The sequence below is a fragment of the Colobus angolensis genome, unplaced genomic scaffold (genome assembly GCF_000951035.1).
Source record: "Colobus angolensis palliatus isolate OR3802 unplaced genomic scaffold, Cang.pa_1.0 Scaffold222, whole genome shotgun sequence".
NCBI classification, from domain to species: Eukaryota; Metazoa; Chordata; class Mammalia; order Primates; family Cercopithecidae; genus Colobus; species Colobus angolensis.
In genome coordinates, this window is record NW_012115400.1 from 961,593 (window position 1) to 976,448 (window position 14,856).

General features: G+C 42.4%; 1 protein-coding gene across 4 annotated transcripts in view; it reads left to right on the plus strand.

Annotated features, from left to right (window-relative positions):
• Positions 1-288: 288 nt before the first annotated feature.
• LOC105513066 (cytochrome P450 3A43) overlaps positions 289-14,856 on the plus strand; it is a 39,891-nt gene continuing 25,323 nt past the window's right edge. For 2 of the 4 annotated variants that reach the window (XM_011943848.1, XM_011943850.1), the window contains exons 1-3: positions 289-462; positions 9,643-9,736; positions 12,237-12,289. In XM_011943848.1, the coding sequence (XP_011799238.1) occupies positions 392-462; positions 9,643-9,736; positions 12,237-12,289 (218 nt within the window). In that variant the 5' untranslated portion in view covers positions 289-391. Of the gene's footprint in view, positions 463-9,642; positions 9,737-11,798; positions 11,921-12,236; positions 12,290-14,856 lie in introns of all 4 variants that reach the window. The other 2 variants (XM_011943851.1, XM_011943849.1) reach the window with 2 other exon arrangements.

Genomic DNA, 14,856 nt, shown 5'->3' on the forward strand with positions numbered 1-14,856 from the left:
TGCTGGGCAGATGTTCTTGCAGAAGTATTTTTCTTTAGGTTTCTGAGAATCTATAACCTTTGGGCTTACCAATAGCAGTGATTGATTTGTTTACTGATTGTTCACAGAATAAGAAATCAAAGGAGGCCAAAATAAAGACAGTCATAATTCTTTGCCAATTGTCAGTTTGAAAAGGGTACCCAAATCCCACCACACGAGAAGTAACGTAAGTGGCTTTCCTACTGGCTGCAGCTATAGACCCACCTCCTTCCCCAGCACATAAATATCCCTGTTAACATTAACTGAATCACCTCTGGGCAGAGAAAGAAAGCTCTGTATGCACAGCCCAGCAAAGAGCAGCACACAGCTGAAAGAAACACTCAGAAGACAGAGTTGAAAAAGAAAATTGGTGATGGATCTCATTCCAAACTTTGCCATGGAAACATGGGTTCTCGTGGCTACCAGCTTGGTACTCCTCTATATGTGAGTAACCTCTATATGTGAGTAACTATGCAGGCATGTCTGCTCTTACCTCTAAGACCTGAAGTACTAATTAGGCCCATCTTTTTCTTATTTGTTTTGAAAATAAAAGAGATAATGGAGGGGAGGTTACCTAAGTGCCAAATGCTATGAACACATAAAATATTATTAATCTGTTAGAGCTCTTAATACAACATTTGAAAATATAAAACTTAGGCTGGGCATGGTGGCTCACGCCTGAAATCTCAGCACTTGGGAGGCGGAGGCGGGCCAATCATGAGGTCAGGAGTTCAAGACCAGCCTGACCAACATGGTGAAACCCCGTCTCTACTAAAAATACAAAAATTAGCTGGGCATGGTGGCACACGCCTGTACTCCCAGCTACTCAGGAGGCTGAGGCAGGAGAATCGCTTGAACCCAGGAGGCAGAGGTTTCAGTGAGCTAAAATCACACCACTGTACTCCAGCCTGGGCGACAGAGCAAGACTCCTTCTCAAAAAAATAAAATAAAATAAAATAAAATGAAACTTTGTCATGCTGAGTACGTTGGACTAAAGAAGACTGAAAGATTTCACAAATTCCTTCAGAACTTCTGACCTTCTTCTGTCTACCCATCCCCCATTCTTTCCCTCCTGAAAGTGCAGGGTTGGGCTTGCTCTGAAGTTCTCTTGTCTGACTAAGGGAAGATCTTCCAAAAAGAATGCAATTGTCTTGAGCCTCTCCAAATAATCTCATCAATCAGAAGACTAACTCACAGGAAAGGAGAAAAAGTTTGATAATACTTATTCTTTGGAACACTGCTACCTGAGAGACTTTATCTCCATAATAAAATAACATTTGTTCATCATGCGTTTTCTCCCCTCACCCTCCCATAACTTGTGTCAGCAACTCCCTATCAGAAGCTGCTCCCCTGTTTTTAGTTCACAATGCTATTTAAGCTTTAATCATTCAGTCCTTATTCTAGTCTCATCTATTGTGGGCCTCCAGTGCTTATGCATGTAAAATTGTGTATGGATTTTAATTGTAACCACCCAAAGGATTCACCTTGCCCCCTGTCTAGACAGAGCCCATTCATCAAGTCAGGGGAATTGCAATAGAGAAAGAGTAATTCATGCTGCCAACAAAAAGAGCCAAACTCTGTACGATACTTGAAGAGATTTATTCTGGGCCAAATATGAGTGACCATGACCCATGACACAGCCTTCAGGAGGTCTTGAGAACATGTACCCAAGGTGGTCAGGGTGCAGCTTGGTTTTATACTTTAAGAGAGGCATGAGATATCAAATACATTTAAGAAATACATTGGTTTGGTCCAAAAAGGCAGGAAAAGTTGTGATTTTTGCAGAATTCTTTGTGATAGAGCAGACTCCAGAGAAATTGCAACAACTTAAAGTCTTTCAGATCTGGCCCCAAGGAGCTATAGGAGAGAAAAATCTGTCAGATCAACATTGCCTGCCTCTACTCCAACTGGAGCTGTTTCAAAACCAACATCTAGAAATCGTTTTATCTGGCTGCCCTGTGAACTCAGAAACTAGTCTGCTAAAGATTAACTTTTGGTCTTCTTTTGCTTTGCTAGAACAACCTCTTATTAAGTACCTGTTTAACTGCACCATATACAGACCTAACTTTCATGACAGCACAGCTGAAACACCACCTCCTGAAATGAGGCACAGCTGTTTAATTGGATTGACATTGCTAGGAATGTGAGACTGGTTTAGACTGGTTTAATGTGATCCCTTGCGACTCAGCTACCAATTCAATTGTCGTCTCCACTAGCATCAGCTTTAGTATGTACATTTATGACAGGGGTATGTTGGGGCTCCAAAAATGAAACCCCAAAATATGACACTTTGGCATGCTGAGGACTTTGAACCAAAGGAGATTGAAAGGTCTCAGAAAGGCTTCAGAAGGTAACTCTTATGTTCTCCTGTCTCCCAACCCTGCTATTTCTCCTAAAATATAGGGAGGGGCTTTCTTTGAAGTTCTCATACCTAAGGAAGGACCTCCTAAAAAAAAAGCCATAGTCTTGAGCCCCCTCCCTATAATCTCATCAAAAAGAATATTAGCAAGGCCAGGCGTGGTGGCTCACACCTGTAATCCCAGCACTTTGGGAGGCTGAGGTGGGTGGATCACCTGAGGTCAGAAGTTCAAGACTAGCCTGGTCAACATGGTGAAACCCTGTCTCTACTAAATATACAAAAATTAGCTGGGTGTGGTGGCAGGTGCCTGTAATCCCAGCTACTTGGGAGGCTAAGGCAGGAGAATCGCCTGAACCCGGGATGCAGAGGTTGCAATGAGCTGAGATCGTGCCATTGCACTCTAGCCTGGGCGACTTCATCTCAAACAAACAAAAAAAAAGAATATTAGCTCACAGGAAGGGAGACTAAAGGTTGAGAATACTTGTTCTTTGGAGCAGTGATGCCTGACATACATTATAATAAGATGACTTTTGTTTATCATGCTTTTTCTCCCTTCACTGTCTCATATCTTGTGTTACCTACTTCCCATCAGAAGATGCTACATTTTTGTATTTCAGAATGCTATTTAAGCTTCAATCATCAGGCCATTCTTGAATATCATATCTTTCAAGGCTTCCATGCACATGCATGAGATAAATTTACAAGGATTATCTCCTATTAAATGATCCACTGTTAGTTCATTTCTCAGACTCAAATACCAAACCTCTATAAAGGAATGTTCTCTTGACCCTACAGATGTTACACAGATCCATTGAAGGAGTAAATAAACATTATCCACCCCTTCTTCATTCAACTTCCAATTTCTGTTACTGAGAGTGTGTGCTGACATCTCATTCAATCCTGGGGATGCTTTCTGATTGACTATGAGTTTTGATCTACCTGGACTAATCAACCAGAATTTACCATGGGCAGATAATGGATTATAAACACCTGGAAATCATGTTCAGTGGGAACCTTACCTACTTCTTTAGCTCCAGGCATTTTGGGGGCAGAAGGGAGACTTTAGGAGGTCTTATCTCATTACCTTCACCTCTGTATTCTGTGTCTATGGCAAGAGATATGTAGAAAGATTGCCCATTCATGATAGGCATAAATGGTTTCTTCCCCACTCCCACTTACCCACAGGGCATCATTTACTTAAGGCACCACAGGGCACCCCAGATTTCACTGGAGGCTCAAACTCAGCTCTTCTCTCCTTTCTGTTCCCCTGGCCTGGAAATGCCCTCTGTCCTGAAACTCAATTCCTCCACCCTGTAACATGCACAACTATTTACTTCTTCTTCTTCTTTTTTTTTTTTTTTTGAGATGAAATCTCACTCTGTTGTCCAGGCTAGAGTGCAGTCCCACAATCTCAGCTCACTGCAACCTCCACCTCCTGAGTTCAAACAATTCTCCTGCCACAGCCTCCCGAGTAGCTGGAATTACAAGCATGCACCACCACACCTGGCTAATTATTGTATTTTTAGTAGAGAAGGGGGTTTCATCTTGTTGCCCAGACTGGTCTCAAACTCCTGACCTCAGGAGATCCACCCATCTCAGCCTCCCAAAGTGCTGGAATTACAGGCATGAGCTACCGCACCCATCCACAATTTACTTCTATATCATGAAATTTTAGAGCAGAGGAGATCTAGAGGAAATCTCAACACTGTCTTCTTTTCTGTCATGTTGTCCTTCCAGTCTCTGGGAGCTTAGCATCAGCATAGAGATTTCTTTCTCCCCTCATATGAAATGTGCTAGCAGCCTGAAAAGGCAGGAGACTTTAAAACCAACTTGGATTTTAAATATTTGCTGCCCTTTAAGTTCCAGTACCGGAGGATATATCCGTCATTGGTGGTGAGATTCCTGGCCTCATGGAGCAGGTAGAGAGGTGTTCTTATTTTTCTTTTTTCTTTGAGACAGAGTCTCACTTTATCACCCTGGAGTGCAGTGGTGCAATCTCGGCTCACTGCAACCTCTGCCACCCGGGTTCAAGTGATTCTCCTGCCTCAGCCTGCTGAGTGGCTAGGACTACAGGCGCGTGCCACCATGCCTGGCTAATTTTTGTATTTTTAGTAGAGACAGGGTTTTGCTATGTTGGCCAGGCTGGTCTTGAACTCCTGACCTCGTGATCCACCTGCCTTAGCCTGGGATTACAGGTGTGAGCCACGGCGCCCACCCAAGGGGCTATTTTTGATGTGTGAGTAGGAAAAGATCCCCACAGAGGGAACCAAGCTAACAGCTGGGCCTGGCCAAGGTGCCACTGTGGGGTCCTTCAAACACATTCTCTTCATGCAGTTTTTCAGCTTTATCACATTTTATAAGATTTATTTATTTGTACCAAATAGGGTCTAAGAAAAGTTAACCTATAAAGAAGAGAAATCAAGTTTCTAATTCAACTGTCTGGAATATTTTATGGTTACTTATGCTATGTAGCACAGTGAATCTTTTCTGTCAACAGAAATGTTTCTGAATTTTGGAAGGCCTCTCTTTCAGTGAAAGCACATATGGGACATTTAAAACTATTTATGCACACCATAGTTTTCAGCCACACTTTCCTAATTTACCTTTATAGGGCCTACTTTGTGGCACCAGCAGCTGCATGGTTAAATTGGTGGGATACAGCCTCTCTTTTTCTTCCGGTCTTCCATCCCTCAATAACACCAGCGTAGGAAGTTCTGCAAGGATCCAGAACCTGCAATTAATGGAGTTCACACATAACCCATCAAAGATGAGTTGCAGGCAGGCCTGCCATAAGGAGCACCAGACTTAATGAGTTTTCCTGCAGAGGTAGTTGATGTACAGAAGCAGTAAACTGACTGCTGTGTGACTGATCATTTTGAGAAAAAAAAAAAAAGTGAGCATGACTGGCATTGTGCTTATCAAGTAAGGATCACCAGTTGGAGGGCCAGATTGCACAAGAGGAGGAACAGCCTTGAAATTTATTCTTTAGTCATTGGTTCCTCTGCATAGTGCCATTCAGAGAACAGACAGGTCAATCACATTTACTGTAGTTTATATAAATCAAATCATCTGACCACAGAGATTTGCATGTAGCTGGAAGGTGCTCACATTTCTGTGAAAGCAATGGAAGCCTTGAACATGGTTGCCATTCTGTAGAAATAAGAACACTATGATTCTTCCAAAGCTTGTCTGCGCAGGAATATTTAAGAATGGCCAGATTCTAAAACAAGGTCAGAGTTTAGAGGGAAGAAAAAGCATAAAGAGCTCTGAGAAAACAAGAAAGACAGTGTCACCAAAGGGTCTCAGTGACCCTCTGTAATTCAATGGATGTAGTGATGCACAAACTCATTATCAGTTCAAAAGATGGAAAAAAAAAAAAAAAACCTCACCTTTTTTGCCTAGTGATATGGTTTGGCTCTGTGTCCCTAGTCAAATCTCATCTTGAATTGGAATCCCCATATGTCAAGGAAGGGACCTGGTGGGAGGGATTGGATTGTGGGGGTGGTTTCGCCCATGCTGTTTTCACAATAGTGAATGAGTTCTCACAAGATCTGATGGTTTTAAAAGTGTGGCACCTTCTCTCTCTCTCTCTCTCTCGTCTTTCTGTCTCTCCTGCCTCCATGTAATACATGCCTTGCTTCCCCTTCACCTTCCTGTAAGTTTCCTGAGGCCTCCCCAGCCATGGAGAACTGTGAGTCAATTAAACCTCTTTTCTTTATAAATTACCCAGTATCAGGTAGTTCTTTATAGCAGTGTGAAAATGGACTAATACACCTAGAAAGAGAATTTCCAAATCAGGAAAGAATCAATTAACTAAATAGATATGCATGAATGAAATGCCCTGGAAGAATTCCAGCCTGAACCTTTTAAGAGCACTCAAATTTGGGAACATCTATTAAGCATTCACTCTAGCACTGGGATCATGCAGACTTTAGCTGCTTTTAGTTAATCATTGTGACTTTTTGGGGTCTCAAAGAGGAGGCAGCAAAAAAGATGAGAATTGAAATGTAGTGGGATTTTAAGGAATCAGAGAGACCAATGGGGTTCAGGAGGATATTTATTAATTATTTAGGTGCACCAGCACAGTCAGATTAACATCCAGAGGACTGAGACCTGAACAAAGAATTAAGTTACCTTTTAAGCATTTTGTGGGAGAGGGGAGATCTGTGCAGAGGGAAGCATACTACAGAAGCGAGAAACAACTACAATTATTCAACTGAGACATGCATTACATCATTTCTTACTTTTCAGGGAATCACATGTTTTGCAACTTGAGTTTATCTGTCTAGTGACCTTGCAGTTGCACAGCTAGGGAAACAGGGTGTTCATAATGCCTGGGAAGGGAGGAGAGATAAGGCTCACTAGACTCAGAAAAAGAGGCAGTTAGTTTTTAAAAGACTCCAGCTCTTTCTGTTTTTCAGGGAAAGTTGGGTTTTTTACGTACAACTGAGTTTCTTCTTACATGCTCTTTAATTTCTTTTAATTCCTGTTCCATTCCCCCCTTTGGTGCTTTTTATAACAGAGGTGTTAATAGAAAGCACCACTATTTGCCACCTCATCACGGAGCTGAGCTTTTTCTTCTACTGGCAGCAGCTGATATCTGGTTAAGCCACAACTGCGTGGTAGTGTGTTGGGCTACTATTGCCTCTGTAGTTGACTGAGTTATTACTCCTAATAAACAGGGGTAAAAAGCAAGGGAGGATGAGGCAAATGCCAAAAATAAGTAAGAACCCATTAATGAGTGTTCTGAATTCTCCAAAGACTGACAACCACCCTCCAAATAAGGAATCTGGGGGCCACCCTGGCCAAGTCTGAACTAGAACACATGCCATCTCATGCATTCTAGCTGTGATTTTCATGACAGCTTAACCATTATCATCAACTTCTAGGCAACATTTGGTTAAATTAAATTTTTCACATACTCTTCCTTCTGAGGCTAAGAGGTCATCTGAAGCCAGCCTATTTTGATATATAGCATTTCTCATTTGTGTTGCTTGTATTGCCAATAAATCTAGTGCCCTTGATGTTTTACTGGTTATGATTTCAAGGACTGCCTGCAACCTTATGATACAGTTGAGCATATAGATGGGGTATGGTACCCCCATGACTTGTCTTGCACCTAGGTAGCTGGCCTATAGTATTTAATGATGCTTTCAGGAGACCATTGATTATCTTTCCAGTCTCCTATGTCCACATCTTTTTTGATATTTGTGTTTATTTTTGTGATTATGCCTCTTCTAGTTCTTCTTTCATTTTCATCATAAACAGGATATCCTAAGAGTTCCCCTTCTTTAGAGGAATTAGGAAGAAGGATGGCTTGATTGTTTTTAACACACAAGCCCCTGTCCATTTAGCCAGTAGTTGCTGATATGCCCGTGCTCCACAGGTCCAATATAGGTCAGAGGGTGCTTTCTAAGCATTTGGAGCCTCTAGCTGATGCCAAGTGTGGCTTAGAGTAGAGAATCAAGAGAAAGGGTTTCGATCTGGTAAGTAGGAGTCGTTCTGGGCATTTCTTCAATAGAGTTTTGTTTTTAGTCTCATCATAATACTGTTACCCTAGGCAGGTTGTTTCTCCTACTGCCTCTGTGAAAGCCTTTCCTCATTGGGCGATACAGTACTTTCCAGTTACGGAGGTTTTTAACAACCAAACACTGGCTGAGGCTGTTGGTTCACTGGTAGGGTAAGTGAAGTGAAGTTATCTTGTGGCATTAATTCCTTTGCCTCCCATGGCCACTGGTCCCCCATATTAGTTCCTCCACGTACACAGCATGAGGAAATTCCTAAGCTGCCAACTATGTTTTCAGCTAGTTGAGCAAATAAGGTTTTGGTTGATGAGGGAAGCTCAGGCACTGGCTGATCAAAACGCTTATAGAATGACTTATGGACCCGGACACATTTGAGTTCCTCTAGTCTTTTTGACAATCAGTAGTGGAACTTTAAGGCCTGCTCCTTGTCTATCAACTCATAATAGTGCTGTCTGTCCTGTAGACCAAAAAGGTAGCTCTGGCTTTAAGATAGTAAAATTTAAAGGATTGCTTGTCCTGTCTCACAATCTGGTTTGGTTGGCATACTACTTAGCAGAGCAGTCTTTCCTGAATATAGGTGTTGGAGCTGTGTTAGTGTAGACCACTTAATGTTACAGTCCGGGCATCCGATTTGTGGTTCTCCATATAGATGTTTAGGACTGCTGTTGCTAAGCCTTTCTTGTGTCAAACCATTGCAGACTGCTTCTGGTTTTTTAGGATTATGAGCATACGTGGCATGGTAGCATCAAAATACAAGGAAATAGGCCTTTTATATAAGGAAAGGGCTTCTTTGGTTTGAGCTATAAGCTCTCCTTCTTTTTTCAATCTGATTTAATATGTATCTCAAACCAGAATTCATAGGGTAAGAGCATAGGGTCAGAACATACATATAGCTGATTATTTCCTGGGTCACAGACTGGATAGGTGGTCTGGTCATATGTGCAGGTTCCTAATTTGGTTCCTGAACATTCATAGTAGGTATGGTACAGTAGAGTTTTAACGATGGTATTCCTTACCCAGGTAGTGTGTACACAGTGTGAGCATCCTTCTAGAGATTTCTCCCTTTTAGTGTAGGCAGAAATGGTAACATTAGTGTATGTAATAGAAACATGCTTACTCTACACATGAGCATGGCAAACCTTCCTCTGGGCATAGACATTTGCAGCATTTGTGGTAATAACATAACAACAGAACAATCAGTATTGACAGAATTATGACTAGGCTTATAAATTGTATCCACATTTACTTATCCGGAGATGGTCCTCTTAGCTTCGGCTGTGCATAGACTAGTCAGCTTCTGGGATGTGACTAGAGCAGAGCTTGCAGGAATCCCCGAAGCCTCAGCCAAAATCAGTTTTTCAGGCCCCACCTGAGGAAAGGGAATATCCATCCCTGTATGTGCCAGTCTACCTGTCTTTGGCCAAAATAAGGCAGGAGGCAGAGTCAGGAGCACCTGGAGACTCGGGCTTGGAAGAAAGTAAGGCTCAGTCCTTTGGATGTTAATCCGACTGGGCTGGTGTACCTAAATAATTAATAAATATCCTCCTGAACCCCATCAATCTCTCTGATTCCTTAAAATCCTGCTACAAAATGTAATTTTTGCTGTTAGAGTTTCTGTTATTTATCGCCTCCATGTTACCTCCCTCCCTTGAACATTCCAGTTCCCGAGGTAATGTCTGGCCAGCCCCATATCTATAAAGTTACAGTTTCTGTAACCTGGCTTTCTCTTTTATTTTATAGTTATGGGACTCATTCACATAAACTTTTTAAGAAGCTGGGAATTCCTGGGCCAACCCCTCTGCCTTTTCTGGGAACTGTTTTGTTCTACCTTAGGGTAAGTGTTATTGGAGCTCCCTCTTTTGCTTCTTATCGATGCAAACCCAAGCTCAGTCCTATCAGCAAAAATGTTCCTCCTCGGGAGGAAGTGCCAGTGTTTTACACTTTCAGAAACGGTGTGTAGGCCCTACCCAGAGCATGGCCAGGTTTACACCAGGACTTCCATGTTAATGGTCAGGGGGCTTGGGTTTACCTCAGTTGAATGGCACAGATATCTGGGAGATGAGCACTCGAAGTTCAGGACTTGATGTTCAGACTTTGTGAACCGTAAAGAGGACTTTCCTTTTGCCCTGTGCAGATTTCTGAGAAGGTACAGTTGTCCTTAGTATTAAGAGAAAAACAGAAATGGGGAAATGGGAGTCCCAGTAGCTGCTTGTTAGCGTCATGTACCAGATTCAAACTTTCATGTTTGTAGCAAGAGCTCTGGTAGCCTTTTGTTTCCTTCCTCCTGGACAGCTTTGAAAATTCAGTTCATTAGGCAGCTATTCACCACTGGATAATTTGCACATACTTGAATTCTGTCAAGAACTGTTAAATTCCTTGCAGGTAGTTCCATAGTTGTGCTCCAGCTTCTTCTCCCCATGATGTATTTTACAGATTTGAGAGGAAGAACAAGAAGGTTCTACTTTCCCGCTGCTTTTCTTCAAAGGCAGCACCCTGTGAGTGAGCCTGAGCAGGGAGTGCTTATACTGAAGACAATATGGTGGCTGTCCATCAACTTCAGATATTTAACCACAAAATGAGCTCTGTTTTTTTTTTTTTCCAGGCTGGAGTACTGTGGCCGGATCTCAGCTCACTGCAAGCTCCGCCTGCCGGGTTCACGCCATTCTCCTGCCTCAGCCTCCCGAGTAGCTGGGACTACAGGCGCCCGCCACCTCGCCCGGCTAGTTTTTTGTATTTTTTAGTAGAGACGGGGTTTCACTGTGTTAGCCAGGATGGTCTCGATCTCCTGACCTCGTGATCCGCCCGTCTCGGCCTCCCAAAGTGCTGGGATTACAGGCTTGAGCCACCGCGCCCGGCCTTGTTTTTTTTTTTTTAAAGAAAGGCAAAATTACTTGACAAAATAACTAGAAAGCGAATAATTTGACAAACTTATTCAAAATTTAATTATCTAAACAGGAGGTAATACGTGTCTCATGGACTATGAATTTTGACTGAGCCTTGTGGCTATTCTGGTCTGATGCTCTACCAAGGGCCTGGGGCCAAAATGGAAAGTCACAAGTGTATGTCCTCAAGACCAGTAAGAAAGCCTATGTATAGGTTGCTCTCTGACTCAAGTTTTCTGTCTTACAGACTTGAGACCTGTTTCTCAGATTCTAATTCTCCCAACTGAGGCCTTCATTGCCAAATTACCACTTAAGAATTTCATCCTTTTTCATCCTCTGAAAACGCAATAATTTTCTCTTCATATTTCCCAGATCAATCCTTTAGCAAATCCACATTTCCTGGGCCATATGTTGCCTAGTGAGAACATCAAAACTGAAATAAGGAAGCAGGAAGATTTGTTTTTAAGTGTCAGAAGTGACAACTCTGAGTGAATACTGTAATGTGCTGTGTCTGACATGTAGAGGTGGCATTTCCCACACTTATTGTGTGTTAAGCTGGAAAACTGGAAAGTGAGTCCACTCTGTGATTCGCCCACTCACTCATTTTCTCACTCAACAAAATGCCTTGGACTTTTATTTAAATCTGCTAGACTAAAAGTGGTTGCTGATGTTTTTGACTTTCTAATTCAGCTAGAATTCTAGAAACAACACAAGAGATAAATGAAAAGGACGCTGAACGAGGAGATAAAAGATTTCACATTCCCTTGAGACACTCACTCACTTTCCTTCAGCCTCAGTTTCTTCATGTTCCCATGGTGGTGATAATTCAGGGGTTTATGAGATTGCAGAGACAACTTATGCAGAAATGAAAGCACATCAGAAAGACAATGAGTTGCTTAGTGTTCATAGACAAAAGTAAGTCATTCAATATCTACACTAGTTAGAGAAAATTTAAAAGTGACTTTAAATTCTCCACTTCAAATATCTTCTCTATTTTCTCTCCTTTTCCTTAAGAGGTCTCTGAATAAGATTCCTGGCTGGGCGTGGTGGCTCATGCCTGTAATCCCAGCACTTTGGGAGGCTGAGGCAGGAGGATCACCTAAGGTCAGGAGTTCAAGACCAGCTTTGCCAACATGGTGAAACCCTGTTTCTACTAAATATACGAAAAATAGTCAGGTGTGGTGGTGGGCCCCTGTAATCCCAGCTACTTGGGAGGCTGAGGCAGGAGAAGAGCTTGAACCCAGAAGGCGGAGGTTGCAATGAGCCAAGATCACACCATTGCACTCCAGCCTGGGCAGCAGAGCGAGACCCCATCTCAAAAAAAAAACCCTCTAACTGCCAGTAAATGGTAGCAAGCCTAACGTCATTGTATTTGACTTTTTTGCCCCAGTTAAATGTAAGGTTCAGTACATTTGAAATAATAATTGAATTGTATTTTGTTTCTTCTGCCAGGGTCTTTGGAAATTTGACAGAGAATGTAATGAAAAATATGGAGAAATGTGGGGGTGAGTATTCTGGAAACTTGCATTGGATAGAGCTGTTGCTATGTTGAGTAATTTTACTGCAGAGAGAACAATCTCAGCCCAGAGTCTGTTTGGAAAAAGCTCTTGTCAACCTAAGTAACAAACAGAGAGAGGCTATCTAAAAGAAAAAGATGATCTGGGAATTGAGCATTGCAAGGGGAATATACGTGTCACGGGAAACTCCATGCATATTTGGGATGTGAACAAAAATAAAATCTTTCGGACTCTAAACTCACTATGCCAAAGGGAAAGTTGAGCTTGAGAATTAAGTCATACATTACTGCCTTCCTTTTTTCCCCAGACAGATAGCTGTAATTTCATCACTCTGAGTAATAGCTTCATACATAAGCCACACTTCCACAACACTAGTAAAGTGGCGTCATTTGTCTGGGGTAATACCCGAGGTTTGTTGTCCCATGCCAAGGAAATTAAGGATGCGAATACACAAGGAGTAAGGTTAAGAGCAGAGGCTGGATAGGTGAAAGAAAGAGAAAAGCTCTCTCCCACAGAGAGAGGGGGTCTTCCAATCTGCAGTAAAGTGCAGGAGGTTTTATAGACGAGCTTAAGGAGGCAGTGTCTGATTTACATAGGGCGTGAAAGATTGGTTGGACCAGGTGTGCCATTTGCATAGCACATAAAAAACTGGTTAGGACTAGGTGTGCTGTTTGCATAACACATGAAGAAGTTGGCTGCCCCACCCTAATGTTTTATTATGCAGATGGGTGCTCTACCTGGCTGGCACCATGTTGCCTGCTTTTTTACTGTACATAAGGTGACAAAGATAAGGGAAGATGGAGCCTCCACGTTGAACATACCTGGCTTCCAAGGTAGCCCTTTTCTGTTGGCACAGCTGCCGGCATTTACCCACGCAAGCTTCCGGCTTGCGTATTGATGTCTGCAGCTTGATTTTTTTCAGGCTGCTCTTTGTTACAAAAGAAATTATTTGGGGGGCAGCTTTGTATTAAAAGGGAATCCTTGTTGAGGACCCCTTTGCCTTCACTATCTTCCTAAATAATTTTTTTCTAGCTCCTATATCAATAGAAGGCTACATATCTTTCTGGATGGTTTCCCTCACAAGTTGCTCATTTGGAAATTCCTCATAAGCCCCTAAATGCTTCATGATACACATCTGCCCTATAAACCAGCCCTATCATTGAGTTCTGTTGACTCACACCCTGATCATGTAAATTACCAGCTTATCACAGGTACAGAACAAGGACAAGACCAGAAATCATCCCTCCACCTACCTTGAGATGAATGTGTAACCTGACTTTTCCTCTACTCTCTCTTTTCACGTGTGTATCTTATGTAAAATGTAGATTTTCTGAGTACAACATGAATGCATAATTGATTTTTTCCTCTACTCTGTCTTTTCACATGTAAAATGCAGATTTAATGAGAGCTAATTGGTGCTTTACAGAAATGTAATCATCTGCCACACTGCCTACTCTTACCCCCTTTTTTCCTTCCTGCTGGTTCCTTCCTCTTTCAATTCAGAAGTTCCCAAAACCATCTTTGGAAAAACACAGGTCACAGCTACCCATGTGACTCATGTGTTTCCAGGTGTACCCTCAAGCTTTGACTCAATAAACCTCTATCAATCAAGACACCTGCCTCAGTCACTTTTTGGTTAACACCTTGGTGACCACAGTGGGATTCACTGAGTGGAGTCTGGCCCTCAACCTGCAGAAATTTTCACATCAGTGTGCTAGAACCAGCTAGAGCTTTTTATCACTCTAACCAATTGTCTCATGTGTTGAGGTCTGGGACTGTATCCTTCTAGAGATCCTTGATCTCCCACAAACTGTTGCTTGAGACCTGAGTTTTCTTCTGCCATAGAGCACCTTTCTGGGAGTTTTTACTTACTTCCAACAAGGAAGGTGAGTTTCCTGCTTCCATAATGACGGGGAACAGTTTTTAGGTTGAGCTCCACCTCCACGTAAGGAGCTGATGTAGGTCTTCATTTTGGAATTTGGTAGCTGAGGATCAAGGTTTATTGTCAGCTAGCTATAACTTCCCCTTATGCTTGGAGGTCTTGACCCTCTGTAAATTGAGTGATAATATTCTGTTTTGGGTTTCAATCTACCTTCCACTAGGTTTTACCAACTCTTGGCCCCCTCTAATGTTTACTAGAATTCCCACAGCTACAAAATGTCAATTTTCCCCTCTAGAAACCCCAGCCAGTTGAGAAAAATCAATATGCAACCCGAAATATATTTATTTGACATTTTTCTCTTTTGAGATGGAGTCTTGCTCTTGTCACCCATGCTGGAGTGCAATGGGGCGATCTTGGCTTACTAAAACCTCCGCCTCCCAGGATCAAGCAATTCTCCTGCCTCAGCCTCCTGAGTAGCCAGGATTATAGGCACCCACTACCATGTCCAGCTAATTTTTGTATTTTTAGTAGAGACAGGGTTTCACCATGTTGACCAGGCTGGTCTCGAACTCCTGACCTCAGGTGATCTGCCCACCTTGGCCTCCCAAAGTGCTGGGATTACAGGCATGAGCCACTGTGCCCGGCCTACAAATTTTTTTTTTTTTTGAGACGG